The sequence below is a fragment of the Pelophylax lessonae genome, assembly GCF_965119305.1.
Source record: "Pelophylax lessonae genome assembly, chromosome: 2".
NCBI classification, from domain to species: domain Eukaryota; kingdom Metazoa; phylum Chordata; class Amphibia; order Anura; family Ranidae; genus Pelophylax; species Pelophylax lessonae.
Window position 1 is genome coordinate 320,705,632 of NC_138769.1, and position 25,668 is coordinate 320,731,299.

The 25,668-nt window shown below is 44.7% G+C and overlaps 1 protein-coding gene across 1 annotated transcript in view; it reads right to left on the reverse strand.

Annotated features, from left to right (window-relative positions):
• Positions 1–25,668, reverse strand: part of SLC9A1 (solute carrier family 9 member A1) — a 155,437-nt gene that overhangs the window by 43,786 nt on the left and 85,983 nt on the right. The window contains exons 7-8 of the mRNA XM_082248060.1: positions 17,032–17,102; positions 3,312–3,485 (exon numbers count right to left, since the gene is read on the reverse strand). Of these exons, the coding sequence (XP_082104186.1) occupies positions 3,312–3,485; positions 17,032–17,102 (245 nt within the window). The remainder of the gene's footprint in view (positions 1–3,311; positions 3,486–17,031; positions 17,103–25,668) is intronic.

Here is a 25,668-nt window from a genome sequence, read left to right on the forward strand (position 1 = left end):
ACGTAGTACAACGTCGCTGCCTGTAAGGCTCTAGGGAGCGAGCGCGCGCCGCTGGAGGCTCGCTCACGGACCCCCCCGTGCGTGTAAGCGGCGGACCCGATGTCCGCTGGTCACTCGCGATCATCGGTTACACCGGGAGAAAGGCTGGCGGCTAATGTAAACAAAGCCGCCTGTCTTTCTCCCCTGTGTAACAGCAGAGATCATACGGTCCTGCTATGTAGGAGCGTAGATCTCTGCTGTTACATGAATAGCCACATCCAATCACAGTTAGAAGCACGCCCCTAGGGACACACTTAACCCCTCCTTCTCCAGTAAAGTTAACCCCTTCCCTGCCAGTGTCATTTTTACAGTAACAGTGCATATGTATAGCACTGATTACTGTAGTAATGTCACTGGTACCCCCAAAAGTGTCAAAAATGTCAGTCAAGGGTCCGATCTGTCCGCCGCAATGTCGCAGTCCCGCAAAAAAAAAAAAAAATCGCAGGTCGCTGCCATTACTCGTTAAAACAAATTGGCCTATAATGTTAAAAAATGTTGATTTTTACATTTTGGGGGGGGGGGGGGATTTCATATAAAAAAAAACGTGAAAAATATTATTTTTACAAAATTGACGCTTTTTTTTGTTTATAGCGCATGATCAAAAAAAAAAAAAAAAAAAAAAAAAAATCGCACAGGTGATCAAATACCACCAAAAGAAAGCTCTGTTTGTGGGAAAAAAAGGACGTCAATTTCATTTGGGTACAGCATCGCACTACCGCGCAATTGTCCGTTAAAGTAACGCAGTGCCGAATCGCAAAATAGGCCCTGGTCAGGAAGGGGGTAAAATCTTCCGGGGCTTAAGTGGTTAAAAAGCAGTTAAGTGTTAAAAAAAAACAAGAGACCGTTTTGACAATTTAAAAAATGTCCCCGTTATAGCTCCAATGTGTCTTCTTCCTCCTTCACCGCAACATACTCGCTAAAAACAAAAAGTGAAAAACAAACAAACAATCTTCTTTTAACGCTGTCTTCCTCTGTTGTATTGTCTCCCAGTTTGGCGTGGCCATCCGATGTCACCCAAAGAACCCACCCCTTGTGATGACATCCCGGCCTGCTCCCTAGCAACCAGCACACTGTACAGTGTGTTTAAAGAGGGAAAAAAAAAAATGCAAAATGCATGAAAATTGCATGCAAAAACACATAAAAAAACGAGAGTATAAAAATGCAAAAAGTACTGCAAAATGTGCCTGAAAAACGCCTCAATAAACTGTGCCCAAAGGATAGTCCACAATATAAATGAAAAATAAAAAAATCCAAAAATACTGTGAATAGAAAATATATGTGAGTTCAAAAATTAAAGTCCAAAGAATGACTTCTGTAAACGTGATAAACCAAATGATCTTGTGAGATTCCAGTAATAATATTAAGGTGACACCCAAATTAGATCCACCACCGATGTGCTCCACCCCCGTTGGATTAGCAACTCATTCTCGTGGATAAGGCAAATTTCGCTGTGTATAATACTGTTGGCTGTAGTGTTCCACCTCGGCAATGCAGACAGCGGTCCTCATATGAACCAAAAGGTTGGGGGATTATCTTTTACTCTAAACCATGTGGAAAAAACATATAAAAGAGGGACCCCCACTGGTGCAGTACCATTAAAACACTGTCTGCATTAAATTGCTAATCTGACGGGTGTGGAGCACATCGGTGGTGGATCTAATTTGGGTTAAGCCCCGGAAGATTTTACCCCCTTCCTGACCAGGCCTTATTTTGCGATTCGGCACTGCGTGACTTTACGGACAATTGCGCGGTCGTGCGATGCTGTACCTAAACAAAATTGACGTCCTTTTTTTCCCACAAACAGAGCTTTCTTTTGATCACCGGTGCGATTTTTACTTTTTGCGCTATAAACAAAAAAAGAGCGTCAATTTTGAAAAAATAACAATATTTTTCACATTTTGTTATATGAAATTCCCCCCCCAAAAAAAATGTAAAAATCAAAGTTTTTTAACATTTTAGGCCAATTTGTTCCCTACTACATATGTTTGGTAAAAAAAAAAAAAAAAAAAAAAAAAAAAAAAAAAAAAAAAAAAATCGCAATAAGCGTATTTTGATTGGTTTGCACAAAAGTAATAGCGTTTACTAAAGGAAAGATTTTTGTCATTTTTATTGTTTTTTTTTTTTTTTTTAACGAGTAATGGCAGCGATCTGCGATTTTTTTTACAGGACTGCGACATTGCGGCGGACAGATCGGACCCTTGACTGACATTTTTGATACTTTTGGGGGTAGCAGTGACATTACTACAGTAATCAGTGCTATACATATGCACTGTTACTGTAAAAATTACACTGGCAGGGAAGGGGTTCATTTTATTGGTGATCAAGGGGTTAAGTGTGTCCTTAGGGGCGTGCTTCTTACTGCAAAGGGGTGTGGCTAGTGATGTAACCACAAAGACATACGATCCTACATAGCAGATCGTATGATCTCTGCACTTAGATCAGGGAGAATGACAGGCGGCTTTGTTTACATCAGGACACGCGCGGACATGTTAGGGAACGAGCGGGAGCACGCCTCCGGCGGCACGCGCTCGACCCCTAGAGGCTCACGGGCTAGCGACGTAGTACTACGTCACTTTGCCTGTACGGGGCTGACTGCCGCAGTAAATATACTGTGGGTGGTCGGCAAGTGGTTAATATTAGCACTGGAATCTCACAAGATCATTTGGTTTATCACGTTTACAGAAGTCATTCTTTGGACTTTAATTTTTGGACTCACATACATTTTCTATTCACAGTATATTTGGATTTTTTATTTTTCATTTATATTGTGGACTATCCCTTGGGCACAGTTTATTGATGCACCATTTTTGATTTATTCAGGATTTCTTTCATTAATGGATGTTGTGCGCAACTAGTGTTATGTTTTTCTTTCACTAAATTTTATCTCTGTGCCATGATTTGGAACAAGGCTTAAGTGTCACTGAAATATTAAAAGCTGCTATGTGGCTTTTAGCACTACATCATAAAAAACCCTTCACACTGAAAACAACTTTCGCATCTATTCAGAATAATGCACTGCACAACACTGCTCATAATTAGTGTTCAGTAAGTGGTTATCCTATTTTCTTAAACTGCTCCTATCCGAAACACAGTGGATGCAGCTATTATACATGGTAAAACACTGATAATAAAGCCACTATACTCAATGTATGTAGACATCAAGTATAACTTTTTACGACTTCAATTGCCCCATCAATTCATAGCAAAAAAGTTTTTGGCTGGAGCTGCACTTTAACTTTATATGCTATTAATTTGTTTGCCATCATACTTACTGCATGGAAACTGTAGAAACGGCGGATGGTATTTTACCCATGCCCCCGCTCTCTACCAATTCTATTGCCTGCTTCATCTCCATTTTGTGATAAAAGGCAATGAGCTGAGGCTCTGTGGACCGATCTCCTGCAATAAGGCACTTCTTCACATAGTTTTTATTAAAACGATTCAGCCTATGTAGTAGAGAAAATGAGAGAAAGTTTTATTAAGAGTTTTCAGCAGTATTTTAACAGTTTTCTTTTTTCATGCAGTTTTAATGGAAAATGTCTTAAAAGGTCAGGCCTCCCAAAGCAATTTATTCAAGTCAAAACACTAATATGTGCTAATCAAGATTAGGCATTCTATGCGTTTAAGAGATATCTATCTATCTATCTATCTATCTATTTATCTATCTAAAAGTTTGTTGTGTGTAGCATCAAGTCAAGTAAACTCCTGGGATATTGATCTGGTCAGTTAGGTAGCAGAGAGGGTTGTTAATCAGTTTCAGCTGCTTTGGTGTTCATGAAATTAACAGGTGCACTAGATGGGCAACAATGAGACAACCTCCAAAAAGGAATGATTTTACAGGTGGAGGCCACTGATATTTTTTTTCCCTAATCATCTTTTCCAACTGTTTTCACTAGTTTTGCATTTGGCTAGGGTCAGTGTCACTACTGGTAGTATGAGTTACACTAGGAGAGCTGGACAGGGCAGTAGAAGGACCTTAACCCATCAGCAGGACAGGTATCTGCTCCTTTGTGCAAGGAGGAACAGGATGAGCACTGCCAGAGCCCTACAAAATTACCTTTATCAGGCCACTGGTGTGAATATCTCTGACCAAACTATCAGAAATAGGACTTTATGAGGATGGCCTCAGGGCCCAACATCCTCTAGTGAGCCCTATGCTCACTGGCCAGCACCGTGGACTCGATTGGCATTTGCCACTGAACACCAAAATTGGCAGGTCCGCCACTGGCGCCCTGTGCGTTTCACAGATGATGCAGGTTCACCATGAGCATGAGTCACAGACGTGAAAGCGTCTGGAGAAGCCGTGGAGAACGTTATGCTGCCTGTAACATCGTTCAGCTTGACCAATTTGGTGGTGGGTCAGTGATGGTCTGGGAAGGCATATCCATGGAGACACACACAGACCTCTACAGGCTAGACAATGGCAGCCTGACTGTCAATAGGTCCAAGGATTTCATCCAAATACCTATTTTCAGAGTCTACGCTGGTGCAGTGGGTCCTGGGTTCCTCCTGGTGCATGACAATGCCCGGCGTCATGTGGCGAGAGTATGCAGCCAGTTGCTAGAGGATGAAGGTGATACCACTGAATGGCACCCATTCTCGTCTGACCTAAATCCAATAGAACACCTCTGGGACATCATAGTTTGGTCCATTCGACGCCGCCAGGTTCAACCTTAGTCTGTTTAGGAGCTCAGTGATGTCCTGGTCCAGATCTGGGAGGAAACACCCCAGGACACCATCTGTAGTCTCATTAGGAGATTGCCCTGACGTCAGGCATGCATACAAGCATTTGGGGACCATACAAACTACAGAGTACCATCTTGAGTTGCTGCAATGAAATTTCAGCAAAATGGACTAGCCTGTTTCATATTTTTTTCACTTTAATTTTTGGGGGCCTCTTTGAATTCAGCCCTCTGTAGGTTAATAATTTTCATTTCCATCAAACGATGTGGCATCCTTTCGTCCCCAGCATGATATTTTTCCCCATTGAGATCTGATGTGTTTTCAAAGTGCTATATTTATTATATTTTGTTTTCGTTACAGCCTTTTTCCAAAATGGATTAAATTCATTAATTTGCCTCAAAATTCTACAAGTTTGTTTCAAATCTTTGCAAATTTTTTAACCACTTGCCGACTGCTCACAGTAATATTACTGTGGCAGTGCGGCTCCCCTGGGTCCAGTCACGTAGTACTACGTGACTGGAGGGGAAAGGGTTTTGGCGGTGCTCTCCCTCTGTACTTAGACACAGCGGGAGTTGGGCCGGGGGAGGAGAGGCGGCAATTGCCGCCTTCCTCCCCCGATCGTCCGGGAAACAGAGAGAAGAACCGCCTGCTTATGTAAACAAAGCAGGTGGATCTTCTCACTGACAGGCAGGGACAGATCAGCATTTTCAGCTAAGCTGAAACTGCGATCTCTGTGCCTGTCACAGACCCCCCCCCCCCTAACACAAGTCAGTAAGCATTAGGCATACATTTAACCCCTTGATCACCCCCAGTATTAACCCCTTTCCTGCCAGTGTCATTATTACAGTAACAGAGCATATTTTTAGCACTGATTACTGTAGTAATGTCACTGGTCCACCCAAGTGTCAAAAATGTCAGTTAGGGGTCTGATCTGTCCGCCGCAGTCCCGCAAAAAATTGCAGATTGCCGCCATTACGAGTATAAAAAAAAAAAAAAATAAATAAAAATGACATAAATCTTTCCCGTAGTTAGTAGACGCAATAACCTTTGCGCAAACCAATCAAAATACGCTTATTGAGATTTTTTTTTACCAAAAATATGTAGCAAAAAACAAATTGGCCTAAAATGTTAAAAAAAAATTAATTTTTAAAGTTTTTTTTTTTTTTTTTGAGACGGTCATATAGCCGAATGTGAAAAATATTGTTTTTTTCAGAATTGTCGCTCTTTTTTGTTTATGGCACAGGTTATAAAATCCCACCAAAAGAAAGCTCCATTTGTGGGGAAAAAATGACGTAAATTTTGTATTTGTACAGCATCGCGTGACCGCAATTGTCCATTAAAGTAACGCAGTGCCGAATCGCAAAATAGGGCCTAGTCAGGAAGGGGGCAAATCCTTCCGGGGCTAAAGTGGTTAAAACTGAAAAAAAAAAAAAAAAAAAACCATGTACATAAGTATTTACAACCTTTGCTCAATACATTGTTGAAGGACTTTTGGCACCAATTACAGCCTGGTCTTTGTGAGTATGATGCTACAAGCTTGGCACACCTATTTTTGGGCCATTTCTCCAATTCTTCTTTGCAGGACCTCTCAGGCTCCATCAGGTTGAATGGGGAGCATTGGTGTACAGCCATTTTCAGATCTCTCCAGAGATGTTAAAATCGGGTTCAATTATGGGCTCTGGCTGGGACACTCAAGGACGTTCACAAAGTTGTCCCGTAGCCTCTCTTTCGTTATATTGGCTGTGTGCTTAGGGTCATTGTCCTGTTGGGAGATGAACCTTCGTCCTAGTCTGGAGGTCCAAAGCGCTCTGGAGCAGGTTTTCATCAAGGACGTCTCTGTAAATTGCTGCATTCATCTTTCGAGACCCTGACTAGTCTCCCTGTTCCTGCCGCATGATACTGCCACCACCATGCTTCACTGTAGGGATGGTATTGGCCAGGTGATGAGCGGTGCCTGGTTTCCTCCAGACATGATGCTTGCCATTCAGGCTAAAGAGTTCAACCTTTGTTTTATTAGACCAGAGAGTATGGTTTCTCATTGTCTGAGAGCCCTTCGGGTGCCTTTCGGCAAACTCCAGGTGGGTGGCTTCCGTCCGGCCACTCTACTATAAAGGCCTGATTGGTGGAGTGCTGCAGAGATGGCTGTTCTTCTGGAAGGTTCTTCTCTCTTCAAACAGAGAAATTCTGAAGCTCTGTCAGAGTGACCATTGGGTTCTTGGTCACCTCCCAGACTAAGGCCCTTCTCCCCTGATCTCTCAGTTTTGGCAGGGCGGCCAACTCCTGTCCGGGTGTTTCCAAACTTCTTCCATTTACGGATGATGGAGGTCACTGTGCTCACTGGGACCTTCAATACCGCAGAAATGTTTCTGTACCCTTCCCCAGATCTGTGCCTTGCCAATCCTGTCTCGGAGATCTACAGAAAATTCCTTGGATTTCATGGCTTGGTTTGTGCTCGGACATGCACGGTTAACTGTGGGATCTTCTATAGAGAGGTGTGTGCCTTTCCAAAACATCTGAATTTACCACAGGTGGACTCCAATAAAGTTGTAGAAGCATCTCAAGGATGATGATCAGTTGAAACACAATGCACCTGAGATCAATTTTGAGTGTCATGGCAATGACTTTAAATAATACTTGTGATTTTTCTTGTTTTTTATTTTTAATAAATTCGCAAAGATTTCAAACAAACTTCTTTCGTTTTTTCATTATGGAGTATTGTTTGCAGAATTTTGGAGGAAAATAATGATTTTATCCCATTTTGCAATAAGGCTGTAAGAAATTGTGGAAAAAGTGAAACGCTGTGAATATTGTTTGAATGCACTGATTATATATACAGTTGTGTTCAAAATTATTCAACCCCCACTGAAATTGATTGTTTTGGCCAGTTTGACATTGATTTTGATCATTCAGTCATCCTGCTTACAATTAAATCAAAGAGGCACGTGTAGGTCAGACAAATATAACATAACATTTATAATGAAATAACCACAAATGTCTTTTCTGTGCTCACATCATTATCAGTTTTATTCAACCACCAAGTGACATTCAATCTTACTACTTAGTACAACATCCTTTTACAGTTATAACAGCTTTTAAAACGTGAAGCATAGCTTGACACAAGTTTCTTGCAGCGATCTACAGGTATCTTCGCCCATTCGTCATGGGCAAAAGCCTCCAGTTCAGTCACATTCTTAGGCTTGTGCACTGCAACTGCTTTCTTTAAGTCCCACCAGAGGTTCTCAATCGGATTTAAGTCTGGTGACTGTGATGGCCACTCCAAAATGTTCCAGCCTTTAATCTGCAACCATGCTCTAGTGAACTTGGAGGTATGCTTGGGATCATTGTCCTGTTGAAAGGTCCAACGTCTCCCAAGCCTCAGGTTTGCGACGGACTGCATCACATTGTCATCCAATATCTCCTGGTACTGAAGAGAATTCATGGTACCTTGCACACGCTGAAGATTTTTCTGTACCTGCAGAAGCAAAACAGCCCCAAAGCATGATTGACCCCCCGCCATGCTTCACAGTAGGCAAGGTGTTCTTTTCTTCATAGGCCTTGTTCTTCCTCCTCCAAACATAGCGTTGATCCATGGGCCCAAACAGTTCTAATTTTGTTTCATCAGTCCACAGAACACTATATCAAAACTTCTGTGGTTTGTCCACATGACTTTTGGCATACTGCAGTCGACTCTTCTTATTCTTTGGAGACAGCAAGGGGGTGCGCCTGGGAGTTCTGGCATGGAGACCTTCATTACGCAGTGTGCGCCGTATTGTCTGAGCAGAAACTTCAGTACCCACATCTGACAAATCTTTTCTCAGTTCCTCAGCAGTCACACGGGGACTTTTCTCCACTCTACGCTTCAAGTAGCGCACAGCAGTCGAAGTCAGCATCTTCTTTCTGCCACGACCAGGTAGCGTTTCAACAGTGCTCTTTGCCTTGAATTTGCGAATGATGCTTCCTATGGTGTCTCTTGGTATGTTTAACATCTTTGCAATCTTCTTATAGCCATTGCCCTTCCTGTGAAGAGTAATCACCTCTTCTCTTGTCTTCCTGGACCATTCTCTTGACTTCACCATGTTTGTAACCACACCAGTAAATGTCTAGAAGGAGCTGAGTATCACAGTCATTTTAAAGCTGCCTAATTGGTGCTTATTAGGCTTTATTGCTGCTCCCTGACATCCACAGGTGTTTTCAATACCTGATTGAAAACACTTCAATGAACCTCTGTTCTCCAGAGTGGTAGTCTTTAAGGGGTTGAATAATTGTGTCAATGAAGAATTCACAAAAGAAACATTTACTACTGTATTACAAAACCAATTGGTCATTTTAGTTGCATACTTTAAGAAGTCCTTGTAGGATTTCATTCTGAATACAATTACAAATGTACACTAAATTCCCTAAAAGTCTTTACAGCATTGGGGGTTGAATAATTTTGAACACAACTGTGTATATATATATATATATATATATATATATATATATATATATTATACATACACACATACATATACACATACATACACACACACACACACACACCTAATAAAATTAGAATATCATCAAAAAAAAAAAAAAAAAAAGGGTTGGGACACAGGGAGGGCAACACAATGTCTTCATTCAGATGAAAGTCAGACAACCTTGGGAAGGAATGACGGACATGGATGCAGATGGAGACTGCACTGGAGGAACCAAGTTTCCCAAGCCCTGGAGAAAAGTACACATCAAGGAGTGCATGGCCAATGGACGTTGAAAGAAAAACCGCCAAGACCGAGACCTGGCCCTTGATGGCACTCAAGGCCAGGCGCTGCACAACCCCTTGGAGGACAGCCAAGATCCAAGCCACAGAAAAGAAACAAGGGTGAACCCGGAGGGATTCACTCCACGCAATGCACGTCTTCCACGTACAATGGTAAATCTTCCTAGAAGAAGATTTTCTAGCTTTTAACAGCGTAGGAATCACCGAGTCAGATAACCCTCGGTCCTTTAGCACCTGGCTTTCGACAGTAAAGCCATCAAAGCCAGCCTGACTGTAAAGCAGGGTGGGAGATTGGCCCTTGGGACAGCAGATCTTCCCTGAGAAGGAGTCTCCAAGGAGCATCGGCGACTAGCTGTACCAGATCAGCATACCAAGACCGGTGAGACCAGTTTGGAGCCACTAGGATGACCGGAATTCCCTTCTGCCTCTATCCTGTGTAGTAGTCTCAGTAGAAGCTGGAGAGGAGGAAAGGCCTAAATCAGACGATACTGACTCCAAGGAGCTACTAAAGCGTCTGTAGCGACGGCTAGAGGATCCAGAGACCATGCCCCAGACCTCTGTACCTTCCTGTTGAGGCGATAGGCCAACAGATCCACCTCTGGAGTACCCCACTGGAAACACAACTGATGAAACATCTTTGAATGAAGAGACCAGGGAGGTCCACGGATTCGGAAAGCAGCAAAGAAGTCCACCCCACCGCAGATATGGGTGAGGGTGCCCCTTCATGCAGAGGAATTTTTGTCTGCAGGTCTGGTATTAGCCAGTTAATGCGCCAAAGGACCACTGCTGAGACAATCTAGAAAGCAGGGGAGCGGCATCCACAGAGGCAACACAAACTGTAGCCCTTGGACCAACTGATCTGCCAGCTCCACCAAGGCAGGGGGAGCCGATTCTCCTCCAGGTCCCAGTGTAAAAGCTTAGCCAACTCAGTCAGTTTTTGCGACACCAGAATAATAGTAATTACTGACCTAATTGCTGAACCAGCTACAGCCACATATGGCAGGCAAGAGCCTTCGTCCTCTTATTAACTGGACCTGTAAAGACCGGGGACTCCTCAACCGGAATGAAGGTAGCTCAATTTAAACTGGAAACCGGCGAGTCCACTACAGATGGAACCGTCCTCCTGTAACGCAGTTAATCCTCATAAGGATCCCGCAAGCAAAAACTATTAGCAACCACTGCGTTTTAGACAACCACTGTTTTGTGACAAAGTTGTCAATGAAAGCGGAAAGAAGAACACCTTTGCCGCTTTGGGGGGCCTGTGGGTGCCAGAAGGAACTAGTGCCTCCGACGCGGCATCAGCTATAAATCTCCAATTTTAAAGTTTCACGCAAAACGGTGCATCCACCAGCACCTATTTAAGTGCAGCTAGAGGAGCAGAGGAATCATCCTCACTATCTGAGGACTCGGGGTGCGTGGACGCAGACCCAGTAGGGTCATTTTTTTACGAAGCTCACCATGACAAACATATTTTGGGGAGGCCGCCGACTGCAATCCCGCAAAGGGGACGCCGACCAAGGGCCCACAATGGACCCCGCAAAAAAAACAAAGGAGTCTCCTCCGAGCCGATGCCGTGATGCGGAAGTGCAGGCATTTTACCCTCACTAAAACAGGGCAGGTGTCCCACACAAAATATGCAGTAAGGCTGTCAAAAAAAAATGAAGCGCCCCCACAGCACTACTCCTTCCAAGGGAGGTGCCAAGCTGACCACATGGCCTAACAGGCCGCGAGCCGCTGCCTAAATATTTGTGGAGACCCAGCCTCGATTGCACGGATCCTCAGCCCGGCAGGTGCCCTAAAGATGAGTAGGGGCTTCAGCTACACACACTGAGGCCGCTCCCCAACAGCAGAGCCTGACTTGACCAAACAGCCCTGCCCTAGTCGCCAACCCCAGGGTGGCAGGGAACCCTGCACACCCCCCCGTTGAAACCCCAGGAAGTTCAGGTCAGCAAAAACTTCAACCAGCCTCCTAAGAGCATGTGGCAACAGCCAGCTCATAACCTCACCCAGGGAGGGGAGGGGAGGGGGGGGGGGGTCTCAAAGAAAAAATTCCATATAAAATGAAAAAATTGCCAGGACCAGAGATCCCAGCAAGGGACTAGGTCCTTATTCCTGATTTCCATAACACCTCAGCGGTGCCACAGGCTCATCGACTCCATGCCAACGACCAAGTATTGAGGGCACACTATACTGTACATGGACAATGTTTTCAGTATACCAACATTTCTGTATTAAAAATCTTTTTTGGTTTTATGCAATATTTAAATTTTCTGAGATACTGAATTTTGGGTTTTCACTAGCTGTAAGCCATAATCATCAAAATTAACCACTTCAGCCCCGGAAGGTTTTAACCCCTTAATGACCAGGGCATTTTTTGCGTTTCGGCACTGCGTTACTTTAACGGAAAATTGCGCGATCGTGCGACATTGTACCCAAATACAATTGGGTGTCCTTTTTTTCCCACAAATAGAGCTTTCTTTTGGTGGTATTTGATCACCTCTGCGGTTTTTAGATTTTGCGCTATAAACACAAAAAAAGCTAAAATTTTGAAAAAAACGCTATATTTATTTACTTTCTGCTATAAAACATTCCCAATAAAAATGTAATTTTTTTTATCAGTTTAGACCAATTTGTATTCTGCTACATATATTAATTGGTATGCGCAAAAGTTATAGCGTTTACAAACTATGGGATAGATTTTTGGACTTTTTATTTATTAGTAATGGTGGCAATCTGCGATTTTTAGCAGGAATGCGACATTGCAGCGGACAGATCGGACTCCTGACATTTTTGACACTTTTTGGGGACCAGTGACACTAATACAGTAATCAGTGCTAAATAATATGCACTGTCACTGTATAAATGACATTGGCAGGGAAGGGGTTAATACTGGGGGTGATCGAAGGGGTTAAATGTGTGTCTAACATGCTTACTGACTGTGTGTGTGTGTGTGTGTGTGCGTGCGTGCGTGCGTGCGCGTGCGTGTGTCATGCACAGGCCGATCGCAGTTAAAGCTTAGCTGAAACTGCTGATCTGTCCCTGCCTGTCTGACAGAAGATCCGCCTTCTTTGTTTACATAAGCAGGAGGGTCTTCTCTCGGTTTCTCGCATGATGGCGGGAGGGCAGCGGCAATCGCCGCCGCTCCTCCTGCAGCCCGCCTTCCGCTGTGTCTAAACACACCACAATAGTACTACGTGACTGGACGCAGCCGAGCCGCCCTGCCGCAGTAATATTACTGTGGGCGGTCGGCAAGTGGTTAAAAGAAAAATGCTCGAAATAGATCACTGTGTGTGACACATCTATATAAAACAGGAGTTTCTTTTATTTAATTGAATTACTGAAACAAACTAACTTTTAACTTGAGTACACCCCATACATTTTTGTAAATATTTTATTATATATCTTTTCATGTGACAACACTGAAAAAAAATGATACTTTGCTACAATGAAGAGTAGGGAGTGTACAGCTTGTATAACAGTGTAAATTTGCTGTCCCCTTAAAATAACTCAACACACAGCCATTAATGTCTAAACCGCTGGCAATAAAAGTGAGTACACCCCTAAATGAACATATCCAATTAGCCAGTTTCCATCCCAGGTGTCATGTGACTCGTTAGCGTTACAAGGTCTCAGGTGTGAATAGGGAGCAGGTGTGTTAAATTTGGCGTCATCGCTCTCACTCTGTCATACTGGTCACTGGAAGTTAACATGGCACCTCATGGCAAAGAACTCTCTGAGGATCTGAAAAAAAGAATTGTTGCTTTACATAAAGATGGCCTAGGCTATAATAAGATTGCCTATAAGAAGATTGCCAAGACCCTGAAACTGAGCTGCAGCACGGTGGCCAAGACCATACATCGGTTTAACCGGACAGGTTCCACTCAGAACAGGCCTCGCCATGGTCGACCAAATGAAGTTTAGTGCTCAGGGTCATATCCAGAGGTTGTCTTTGGGAAATGGATGCATGAGTGCTGCCAGCATTGCTACAGAGGTTGAAGGGGTGGGGGTCAGCCTGTCAGTGCTCAGACCATACGCCGCACTCTGCATCAAATTGGTATGCATGGCTGTTGCCCCAGAAGGAAGCCTCTTCTAAAGATGATGCACAAGAAAGCTTGCAAACCGTTTGCTGAAGACAAGCAGACTAAGGACATGGATTACTGGAACCATGTCCTGTGGTCTGATGAGACCAAGATAAACGTATTTGGTTCAGATGGTGTCAAGCGTGTGTGGCGGCAACCAGGTGAAGAGTACAAAGACGAGGGTATCTTGCTTACAGTCAAGAATGGTGGTGGGAAAGTCATGGTCTGGGGCTGCATGAGTGCTGCCGGGACTGTGGAGCTACAGTTGATTGAGGGAACCATAAATGCCAACATGTACTGTGACATACTGAAGCAGAGCATGATCCCCCCTCCCGTTGGAGCCTGGGCCTCAGGGCAGTATTCCGACATGATAAAGACCCTAATTATAACTTCAAGATGACCACTGCCTTGCTAAAGAAGCGGAGAATAAAGGTGATGGACTGACCAAGCAAGTCTCCAGACCTAAACCCTATTGAGCATCTGTGGGGCATCGTCAAATGGAAGGTGGAGGAGCGCAAGGTCTCTAACATCCACCAGCTCTGAGGTCGTGATGCCTGTGAAGCTCTGGTGAACTCCATGCCTAAGAGGGTTAAGGTAGTGCCAGAAAATAAAGGTGACCACACAATATTGACACTTTGGACCAATTTGGACATTTTAACCTAGGGGTGTACTCACTTTTGTTGCCAGCGGTTTAGACATTAATGGCTGTGTGTTGAGATATTTTGAGGACACAGCAAATTTACACACTACTTTACATCGTAGCAAAGTGATATTTCTTTAGTGTTGTCACATAAAAAGGTATAATGAAATATTCACAAAAATGTGTGGGGTATACTCACTTTTGTGAGATACTGTATATACACACACACTTTTACTGAATGGAAAACTGTTATAAGACTTTATATGAGCAATGTGAATATTTGGTCTTGTTTTAATCAAAAACATAATAAATAAAACTGCTAAGATATATATAGAGCATTACAACATTACTGAAATCCCTGACTATTTTATTAAATACAAAATCATACAATGAACTTTGCTCTACTTTTTTTTTTTTTTTTTTCAAAGCACTGAAACTCATTTATTAATGTGGCATTGGTTTATATCAGTTATCCGAGCACCACAAAAGTAAAATATGCCAGGACAGGAATATCCACAAATAGGAGTCTTTGGTGCCAATGACATTTTCTTTTTTTGTAAAGTAGGATTCTAGGTTTTATTTCACAAGTAGAATCCAAGGCCAATACTAAGTAAGCTTGAAACTTCTCCCTCCCCTCTTTAAACTCCCACACTAACTACCCAGTAGAAGGAAGATGCCTATACTTATATTCTTAAAGTGCTCTGGTCTGGTCACATGATTTCCCCAGCGGCACAGCTTCAAGCAAGAGAAGAGAGTGCCCACAACTGATGGAATAACCGGACTTACCATTAGGGCATCCATTGTCGCCTGCCCCTCTTCTCCCCTGAAGTCAGCGGCTGGGAGCTGATCATGTGACTGGACCGCTGTGAGAATAGGCAAGTATAAGCATTTTCCTTCATTAAGGTAGTTAGTAGAGTGGTGGGAGCAGTTTTAGGTCCAGTTCACACTAGGAATCACACAAGAATGTAGTGCGCGTTCCTGTGCGATTCACATACAGTTTTGTCCAGTCCAATTTCAGACCATTCATTTTTATGTGCTAAAATCACACGTACCAGAAGTAATGCATGCACTGCAACCAGATCACATCCAGTGCAGGCAAATGCATTGGGCTTGCAACCTGCATTTGCACTGACACGCTGAAGATTATAAGGGCAGTGTGGTTTGAATGCGGTTTGGGAAATGTGCATGGATTGCAGGTTTTCCGCACCACATTCTAGTGTAAACGGGCGATAAATTTTACTTGGTTCTAGCCTTGAATTCCACTTTAGTTTGTTTGAGCAAAGCTATCCTTAAAGCGGAGTTCCACCCAGTGCACATTTTTTTTTAAAAAAATACCCCCGGGACAGTCAGGGCTAGTACATTCCACAATGGCTAGCCTCTGATCTGTCCCGGGTTGCACTTACCTTTTAGGAGAAATACTTACCTTGAAAAAGTATTCTCCAGCGCTGCCATCTCAGGTGTGGGCAGCTTGAAGCCAGCGCGATCCTCTTCCTTCTTCTTCGGTCCCACGATGCACTGCACCGGCCCCGACGTCACTTCCGGTGCGCGCGCGTCATCCCTCCACAGCTTCTGGGCATGCCCAGAAGCTGTTTAGAAGGGAATGACGCGTGCGCCGGAACTGACGTCGGGGCCGGTGCAGGCGCAATGATTCCTGGGAGCGATGACGTTCAGCTCCCAGGAATCATTGCAAAAGCCAGGAAGTGACGACGGGCCGCGGCCGCCGAGGGGAGGAAGAAGGAAGTAAGGTAAGTATATTTTCTCTACAAGGTAAGTAAAAAAAAAAAAAAAATTGCGATTATCCATTTGTTTTTCAGGTGACCTGGAGCGGGAAGATGGAGGTAAGTATAAAATTAGGGTGGAGCTCCACTTTAACTATTAGTTACTAATTGATGTGAGCACTGTGTTTTGTAATGTATTGTAGTAATATTAGCCACATATAATAAGTAGCACTGTATTCTAGCAGCAGTACAGGCAACTTCCCATTTGCTGCCAGAATTGAAGAGAGTTGGGCAGAGTGCATCTCTGCCATCCAGGATAGGTACTATATTTTTATCAGTGAACGCAATGCTTTTTCCGATTGACCAAGGTAGAAATGTTTTAAAAGACAGGTTACCTTGTTAAACAGTTAAAGTATAAGAAAAATAACTATAATAGCCATTGTGTTAGGCTGAATTTAGACTTTTTGCTTAAAATATGCCAATTTTAAAATTAAAGTGGAATTTGATTTGTAAAACAAATGCCAGCAGGAAGGTTTTTTTATTGCAGAAGACTTACTGTACATGTGAAGTACACTGTACATCGTCAGCCTGCCTTGATGCCAAGATGATTTGACTCCAGCCAATCAAACAAAATGGCTGAAGATCCCAAACAGGGAAAATTACTTAAGAAGATAATTGTCGGGACGGGGTTCGCAGCTGTCTCTGGAGGGGGGGGGGGGGGGTGTCGAATTCACGCAGTGCGTTGTGTTTTACTGCATTGGGAAACCACTTGTCATTGCAAGGACAAAAAAAACGTTGTTTTGAGCGTTGAGCTATGTGTAAGAGGTGCTGAATCGTACCACACTGCCCACTACCACAGGGGTAAAGCGCTCTGGCAGATGCCTGTTCTAGTGTAAATTCGCCCTAAATATGCAGGGATTTCCTTACTTCCTATTTTGGCTATGGGACAGAAAGTGAAGGTAAATCTCCTCAATGGGACACAGATGGAAAAAAAAAACTGACAGGGGTTATAACCCTTCCTTACTCTATCCAGTTAATTGTTGTCTAACAGAATTATATTTAATAGGACTGTTTTAGCTTTCATTTATTATACATTAAGAGTTTTGCATTACTCACTTGTCTTTCCAATGATGATGGCCATAGTGACCACATACGTCCTCAATTCCAGTTAAAAGGTGATCAAGGAACTAAAAGAAAAAAACAGAACACCACAACAGCATTAGTCTTACTGTAAACATTATGTTAAAATGTGTTCATGACAATCTGTATTTTACAGCTAGTCTTGTAGATATGTACAATACTACTGGATTTACAATATGAAAAGCTATTATGAGAACAAGGTGGACACGATTTTGTCAGATTCTTCTGCAAATGCCACTTGCCTGCTCTGCTGGCCACTGAACTAAAATATTTTCTGAGTCACTATCCTAGATCAAGTATGCAGCAAGCAAAGTCAGAAATTCTGTTCTACAGAATTCTTTTAACGTGCATTTGTACAATGAGCGGGACAGCAATTCAAAGCAGTATTTCTGAAACTGTTCTATAAATTAGGAGGTTGCCAACATGTTGACAATCAATTGTTTTATTCAGTAAAGCAATGCAGACAACTCTCATGGCCTCTTCAGTCTGGTCTATTTTAGTGCAGCAAAAACTTATGAATTCTGATGCATAAAATCGCGTTCCATGTAGAAATTATTCTTCACTATGGAGCTGGTTCCCATCAATGCATTGCAATTTGTTGTAAACTAGAAAGGTATGAATGTCCCATTCCTACCCATTATACACACACACTACAATGCACATGAAACAGGGTGAATATGGCCTCGGGCATACTGGTCAGGACTTACAGGTGCAACTCATAAAATGAGAATATCAAAGTGCTAATTTATTTCAGTAATTCAATTAAAAAAATGAAACTCATATTTTATATAGATGCGTTACACGCAGAGTGATATTTTTCAAGCGTTTCTCTTTTAATTTTGGCGATTAGGACTTACAGCTAGTGAAAACCCAAAATTCAGTATCTCAGAAAATTCAATTAATACATAAGACTAGAGTTGAGCGAACACCTGGATGTCCGGGTTCGGCGGGTCGGGCGGAACTTGAAAAAAAAAAAGTCCGGGTTCCTGACCCGAACTTAACCCCGATCCCGAACCCCATTGAAGTCAATGATGACCCAAACTTTTGAGCACTAAAATGGCTCTAAAAAAAACATGGAAAAGGGCTAGAGGGCTGCAAATGGCAGCAACATCTTCTTAAGAGCATGGCAAGTGCTCTGAAAACAAATATGGATAGGGAATAACTTAAAATAACCTAAAAAAATGTAAAAAAAAATAATCATCTTGATCTAGGAGGACGAGGCCCATATGGAGTAGGAGGTTGAGGTGGCGGTGTAGGTGGAAGCGGTGGCGGTGGAGGAGGACGACGAGGTAGCCAACACTGGTTTTGGTTTTTAATTTTATTTTTTTTTTAATTAGGGTACACCCCAAAAGAGTAAGAAAGATCAAATACAACAATGGCTAGGTAAGGCCAGTATACATGTCTATTCTGCACAAGGTACGGGACAAGTCCTGCGGGATCCATGCCTGGTTCATTTTAATGAACGTAAGCTTGTCCACATTGGCTCTAGACAGGCGGCTGCGCTGGTCTGTGATAACGCCCCCAGCCGTGCTAAATACCCGTTCAGATAATACACTGGCTGCAGGGTAGGCCAGCACCTCCAAGGCGTAAAGGGCAAGCTCAGGGCATGTGCCCAACTTGGAGACCCAGAAGTTGAAGGGGGCAGACCCGTCATTCAGTACGTCTAGGCATGTGCACACATACTGCTCCATCATCTTAGTGAAATGCTGCCTGCTGCTAACACATTCCATATCAGCTGGTGGTGCTGCTGCTTGTTGTGGCATGCTGACAAAGCTTTTCCACATTTCGGCCATGCTAACCCTGCTTTCTGAGGTGCTGGCGGTGCCCTGGCTGCATTGGCGACCTCTTCCCCCCTCCTCTGCCTTGGCCTTGTGCTTCCACTGTGCCCCGCTGTCAGGTGGGAATGCCACCAGCAGCGCGTCTCCCAGCGTGCGCTTGTACGCGCGAATATTCCGATCACGCTCCAGTGAGGGAATTAAGGACGGTACGTTGTCCTTGTAACGGGGATCCAGCAGCGTGGCCACACAGAAATCAACACAAGTTACAATGTGGGAAACTCGGCGGTCGTTGCGGAGACACTGCAGCATGTAAATCGCTCATGTGTGCCAGGCTGCCCAGAGGCAACGAAAAGCTGTCCTCTGTGGGAGGTGTATCCTCTGTATCCCCCCATCCACGCACCAGTGATGGCCATGAGCTGGCCTGGGTGCCACCCTGCTGTGAACATGGTTCCATCTCCTCCTCCTCATCCTTCAGAACTGTGCCCCTGCTGGACAATTGTGTACCTGGCGTTTGTGGGTGGAGGAACCCACCCTCGGAGCCACTTGTGAATGACTGCCCTGAAAGCCTTGGAAATGATATCTCTTCCTCCTCCTCCTCCTGTGCCACATCCTCTTCCATCATCGCCGAAGCGTTTTCTCAAGAAGGCATAGAAGTGGGATAGTTAAGCTGAGAACCGCGTCATCGGCACTGGCCATGTTGGTGGAGTACTCGAAACAGCGCAACAAGGCACACAGGTCTAGCATGGTGGCCCAGTTATTGGTGGTGAAGTGGTGCTGTTCCGCAGAGCGACTCACGCGTGCGTGCTGCAGCTGAAACTCCACTATGGCCTGCTGCTGCTCGCACAGTCTGGCCTGCATGTGCAAGGTGAAGTTCCACCTTGTGGGCACATCACATATGAGGCTGTGAGCGGGAAGGCCGAAGTTACGCTGCAGCGCTGACAGGCGAGCAGCAGCAGGGTGAGAACGCCGAAAATGCGCACAGACGGCCCGCACTTTCTGTAGCAGCTCTGACATAACGGGGTAATTTCTAAGGAACCTCTACACCACCAAATTCAGCACATGCGCTAGGCAATTGATGTGTATCAAACCGGCTAGGCCCAGAGCTGCTACGAGATTTCGCCCGTTATCGCACACCACCAGGCCGGGCTTGAGGCTCACTGGCAGCAAACACTCATCGGTCTGCTGGTCAATGCCCCTCCACAACTCCTGTGCGGTGTGGGGTTTTACCCCCAAACAGGAAAGTTTTAAAACTGCCTGCTGTAGCAGAAGAGGAAGCAGGAGAAGCCAGAGACCTTTCTTGGTTTTTGAGGTGTCTACTCCACTGCGGCTCGTGCTTTGCACTTAGATGCCTGGTCATGCAGGTTGGGCTCAGGTTGAGAAGGTTTGTGCCTCGCTTCAGGCTCTGATTGCACAGCGTGCAAACCACTCCTGTCCTGTCATCATCACATTGTCTGAAGAACTGCAACGATAGGGAACTCCTTTGAGCTGGCTTTGGTGTGCTCTGTCCCTTGCTGCGTTGGGCAGTAGCAGGCGTAGTGTCTAGGGCACGGCCGCTCCGCTTATGCACCCTGCTCCCTCTTCTGCTGTGCTGGTGGCTCTGTGCAACCACCGCCTCTTCCTCCAAAACGACTCAGGTCACCTGCATTACGTTCATTCCATGTGGGGTCGAGGACCTCATCCTCCTCCACATCATCTTCCACCCAGTCTTCACCCCTGCCCTCCTTGTGGGTCTCCACAATTCGGAATTCTGCAGTTGGCACCTGTGTTTCGTCATCTCCTGAGACGTGCTGCGATGGTCCTCCCATGTACTCATCTTGAGACATAAGTGGTTGGGCATCGTTGAACTCAATCTCTTCCACTTCTGGGGCAAGGCTCGGTGGATGGCCCTGGGAAACCATGCTAACAGAGTCATCAAAAAGAAGAAGAGACTGCTGCATGACTTGGGGCTCAGACTGCTTGGCTGATTTGCAAGGGGGTGAGGTGAAAGATTGATGGACATCAGCTGCAGGTGCCAACTCTGACCTTTTAGCAGTAGACTGGGTGGGAGACAATGTGAAGGAACTGGAGGCACTGTCTGTCAGCAACCCAATCTACTATCGCCTGTACTTGTTCTGGCCTCAACATTTGTAGAGGCACATTAGGCCCTGCCAAATACTGCTGCAGGTTCTGTCGCCTACTCACACCTGAGGAAGGTGTTTCACTTGTGGGTGTAGCTGGCACAGATCGACCAAGTCCTCTCCTTGCAACAGGAGCTCCACCAGCAGCACCACGACCCAGGCCACGTCCCTTATTTGACCTTATCCTAATATTTCTCTAATTTAGGATCTTTCCCTAAATGGGCGTTTATTGAATAGCGGAATAGAACAACAGTATCCAATGGGTGTATCTCACAGTAACATATGCAGACTACGCTGCAATTTCATTTTTTTTTCCCTAAATGGGTTTTTATTGAAAAGCGGAATACAACTGTATGTATCCAATGGGTGTATCTCACAGTAACATATGCAGACTAGGCTGAAATTTCATTTTTTTCCCCCTAAATGGGTTTTTATTGAAAAGCGGAATACAACAACAGTATCCAATGGGTGTATCTCACAGTAACATATGCAGACTAGGCTGCAATTTAATTTTTTTTCCCCTAAATGGGTTTTTATTGAAAAGTGGAATAGAACAACAATATCCAACGGGTGTATCTCACAGTAACGTATGAATGAAACATTTTTATTTTTCCCTTTAATTGGTGCTTTTTGAATAGCAGATTAGAACTGCAGTGTCTAAACGCTGTATGACAGTGTCACAGTAAAGTATGAAAAACTGAAAAATAATTGTCCCCTTAAATTGGTGCTTGTTGAATAGCAGATTAGAACTGCAGTGTCTAAATGCTGTAAGTCACAGTAAAATATGAAGGAAAAAATTTTTTTTTTTTTTTTTTAATTCAGATTAAATAGACACATATGCACTGAGCTTGCATTACATGGCCGCTGCATGCCGCACACCTAACAGACTGATAAAAATGGATTTTTGTAAAATCTTACCGTAAAAAATGGATTTTTGTAAAATCTTACCGTAAAATCCTTTTCTCTTAGCTCATCGACAGACGTAGTCCTCGGTGATACACCACCTTCGGGTTATGTTACCTCCGCAGGAGCAGGACTAGACAGGAAATTAAAAAGCTCTGGCCACACCCTAGGGGCAGTCCCAGAGGGTATATCCTCTCTCTCTCTGCCTCAGCAAATCAGTTATGTGAAAAAGCAGTGCTTAGAGAATTTAACCCAACCCAACCCAACTCCAAAACAGAGGGGCGGGGACTACGTCTGTCGATGAGCTAAGAGAAAAGGATTTTACGGTAAGATTTTACAAAAATCCATTTTTCTCTAGCGCTCATCGACAGACGTAGTCCTCGGTGATACACCACCTTCGGGACGTCCCAGAGCAGTATCACAACTGAGGGGTGGGAAAATGGAAATCAAATCCCAATCTAGAAGGCCCAACCGGTGCCAACTAGAAGTTTACAATGCTCATCCTTAATGATGAGACTCAACAAAAAACTTTTCAAACAGAAAAAAACCCTCGAGGTAGACCACCGGTCTCCTCAAATTGCGGCCTGCAAAACCTTGCGGCCAAATGAGGCATCCGCCGATGCCGTCACATCAATTTTATAGAATTTTGTAAAGGTATGTACCGACGACCAGGTGGCCGCCTTACATACCTGGACCACTGACGCCTGATGGCGAAAGGCCCAGGAAGTACTGAGCGCTCGAGTGGAGTGCGCCCTAACAGGGAACGGAGGACTCTGACCCTTAATAGAATAAGCCTGTACCACCGTTTGTCTAATCCATTTGGCAATGGTCGCGGCAGATGCAGGCAAACCCTTTCTGGGGCCATCCGTGATCACAAAAAGTGAATCCGTCTTACGGAAGGATTCCGTAGCTTTCAGGTATAGGAATGCAACGCATGTTCCCGATGATGCTTGGGCTGAGGACACAAGGAAGGTAGTACAATATCTTCATTCAGATGAAAATCTGAAACCACCTTGGGAAGAAAAGATGGTTTAGGATGAAGTACTACCTTATCCCTATGAATCACTAGGTATGGTGACTGGCATGATAATGCAGCCAGTTCTGACACCCTGCGAGCAGAAGTAATAGCCACCAAGAAGGCCACCTTCTGGGATAAAGTAAGCAAGGGAATCTCCCTGATGTTTTCAAAGGGAGGTTTCTGTAGAACCGACAAAACCAAATTAAGATCCCAGGGCGGTAAGGGCGCGCGGACTGGAGGAGCCAGGTGCCGCACCCCCTGGATGAAATTCCGCACCAAGGATTTGGTAGCTAAAGGCTTCTGAAAGAAGATTGCTAATGCTGAAACTTGACCCTTGATGGTGCTCAAGGCTAGCTTCTGCTCAACCCCTTGTTGCAAAAAGGCCAATATTCGAGTTACCGAATAGGTACGTGGAGGAAATCCTAAAGATTCGCAACACGCAATTTAAGTCTTCCATGTGTGATAATAGACTTTGCTGGAAGTCGCTTTCCTTGCTTTAATAAGGGTAGGAATGACTGAAGCTGACAAACCTCTATCCTTCAGTACTTGGGTCTCAATGGCCAGGCCATTAAACCCAGCGACTGTAAAGCATGATGGTAATTTGGTCCTTGAGACCACAGACACTCCCTGAGACGAAGTTCCCACGGAACGTCTACGACTAACATGTCCAAGTCGGCCAGGCCGGCTAGAGGAGGCCAGCCTAGAATTTCTAGGACCACTGGCGCTGACTGGATCTGAACCAGGCGTCCCTAGAGGTATCTGGCCCCGACCATCCGAGAAAGTCTGGTCGTTTTCTGTTCCCACACATTTATCAGATACCTGATAGTTATCCTTTAAGAAAAAATTCTTGCCAGGACCTAAGATCCCAGCAAGGTGTCTAGGTCCTTACTCCTAACTAGACAGAAAATAATTGATTTGCTGAGGCAGAGAGAGAGAGGATATACCCTCTGGGACTGCCCCTAGGGTGTGGCCAGAGCTTTTTAATTTCCTGTCTAGTCCTGCTCCTGCGGAGGTAACATAACCCGAAGGTGGTGTATCACCGAGGACTACGTCTGTCGATGAGCGCTAGAGAAATCCTTTTCTCTTAAGCTCATTGACAGACATAGTCCTCCTTGATTAATATTAACTCGGGTTATACTGCCCTCTACAGGAGTAGGACTAGACAGGAAAGAAAACGTTCTGGCCACACCTTAGGGGCAGTCCCAGAGGGTATATCCTCTCTCTCTCTGCTACAGCAAATCAGTTATGTCACAAAGCAGTGTTTAGAGAATTTAACCCAACCCAACTCAAAAACAGAGGGGCGGGTACTACGTCTGTCAATGAGCTTAAGAGAAAAGGATTTTACGGTAAGATTTTACAAAAATCCATTTTTCTCTGTCGCTCATTGACAGACGTAGTCCTCCTTGATTAATATCAACTCGGGACGTCCCAAAGCAGTACCACAAATGAGGGGTGGGAAAATGGAAATCAAAATCCAATCTAGAAGGCCCAACCGGTGCCAACTAGAAGTTTTAAAGGCTCATCAATCAAAGGATGAGACTCAACTGAAATTCCAACGGAAAAAAACCCTCGAGGTAGACCACCAGTCTCCTCAAATTGCGGCCTGCAAAACCTTGCAGCCAAATGAGGCATCCGCCGATGCCATCACATCAACTTTATAAAATTTTGTAAAGGTATGCACCGACGACCAGGTGGCCGCCTTGCACACCTGGACCACTGACGCCTGATGGCGGTAGGCCCAGGAAGTACTGAGCGCTCGAGTGGAGTGCGCCTTAACAGGGAACAGAGGATTCCGACCCCTAATCGAATAAGCCTGTACCACCGTCTGTCTAATTCATTTGGAGATAGTGGCGGCAGATGCAGGCAACCCCTTTCTGGGGCCATCCGTGATCACAAAAAGTGAATCCGTCTTACGGAACGATTCCGTAGACTTCAGGTATACCCTGATTGCCCGAACCACATCCAAGGAATGCAACGCATATTCCCGAGGATGATTGGGCTGAGGACACAAGGACACTGAGGACACAATATCTTCATTCAGATGAAAGTCTGAAACTACCTTAGGAAGAAAGGATGGCTTCGGATGAAGAACTACCTTATCCCTATGAACCACTAGATATGGGGAATGGTATGATAATGCAGCCAGTTCTGACACCCTGCGTGCAGAAGTGATAGCCACCAAGAAGGCCACCTTCTGGGATAATGTAAGCAAGGGAATCTCCCTGATATTTTCAAAGGGAGGTTTCTGCAGAACCGACAGAACCGATCTCCTGAACCTCTTAGTCCGGGATTCAGGAAAGCCCTAGATTTGAACACCGGTGAAGACGTCCCCCCACCCCTAAGCCGGGTGGGGGCGCACCTTCAGGCTGTATTAGCCTTAACTTCAGGTTTGGCTGAGTCGGCCTTTTGCTTGCCCGACCAGCGCCTCTTGAACCCTCCTAGAGGGGCTTTGCCTTTCCCGCTCGCCCCAGCGGAGCGAACGAACCCTTTATGAGCGGCAAAGAAAGGTCCACGCTTGTTACGAGGTGCTTTAGCAGCCTGCGGCAAAAAAGTGCTCTTGCCCCCAGTGACATCCTTAATGATCTCATCTAGGGTGGCCCCAAATAGGCGATTCCCCTGAAAGGAGAGATTCGCCAAGGCTTTTTTGGAACCTAGATCCGCCGACCAGCATTTTAACCACAGCACACGTCTGAGGACTACCGCTGACATCGATGCATGCCCTAACAAGGGGGTGGCATCCAGGGCTGCGTCACAGAGGAACTGCAGTCCTTGTATAATTTGTTCCATCAAATCAGAT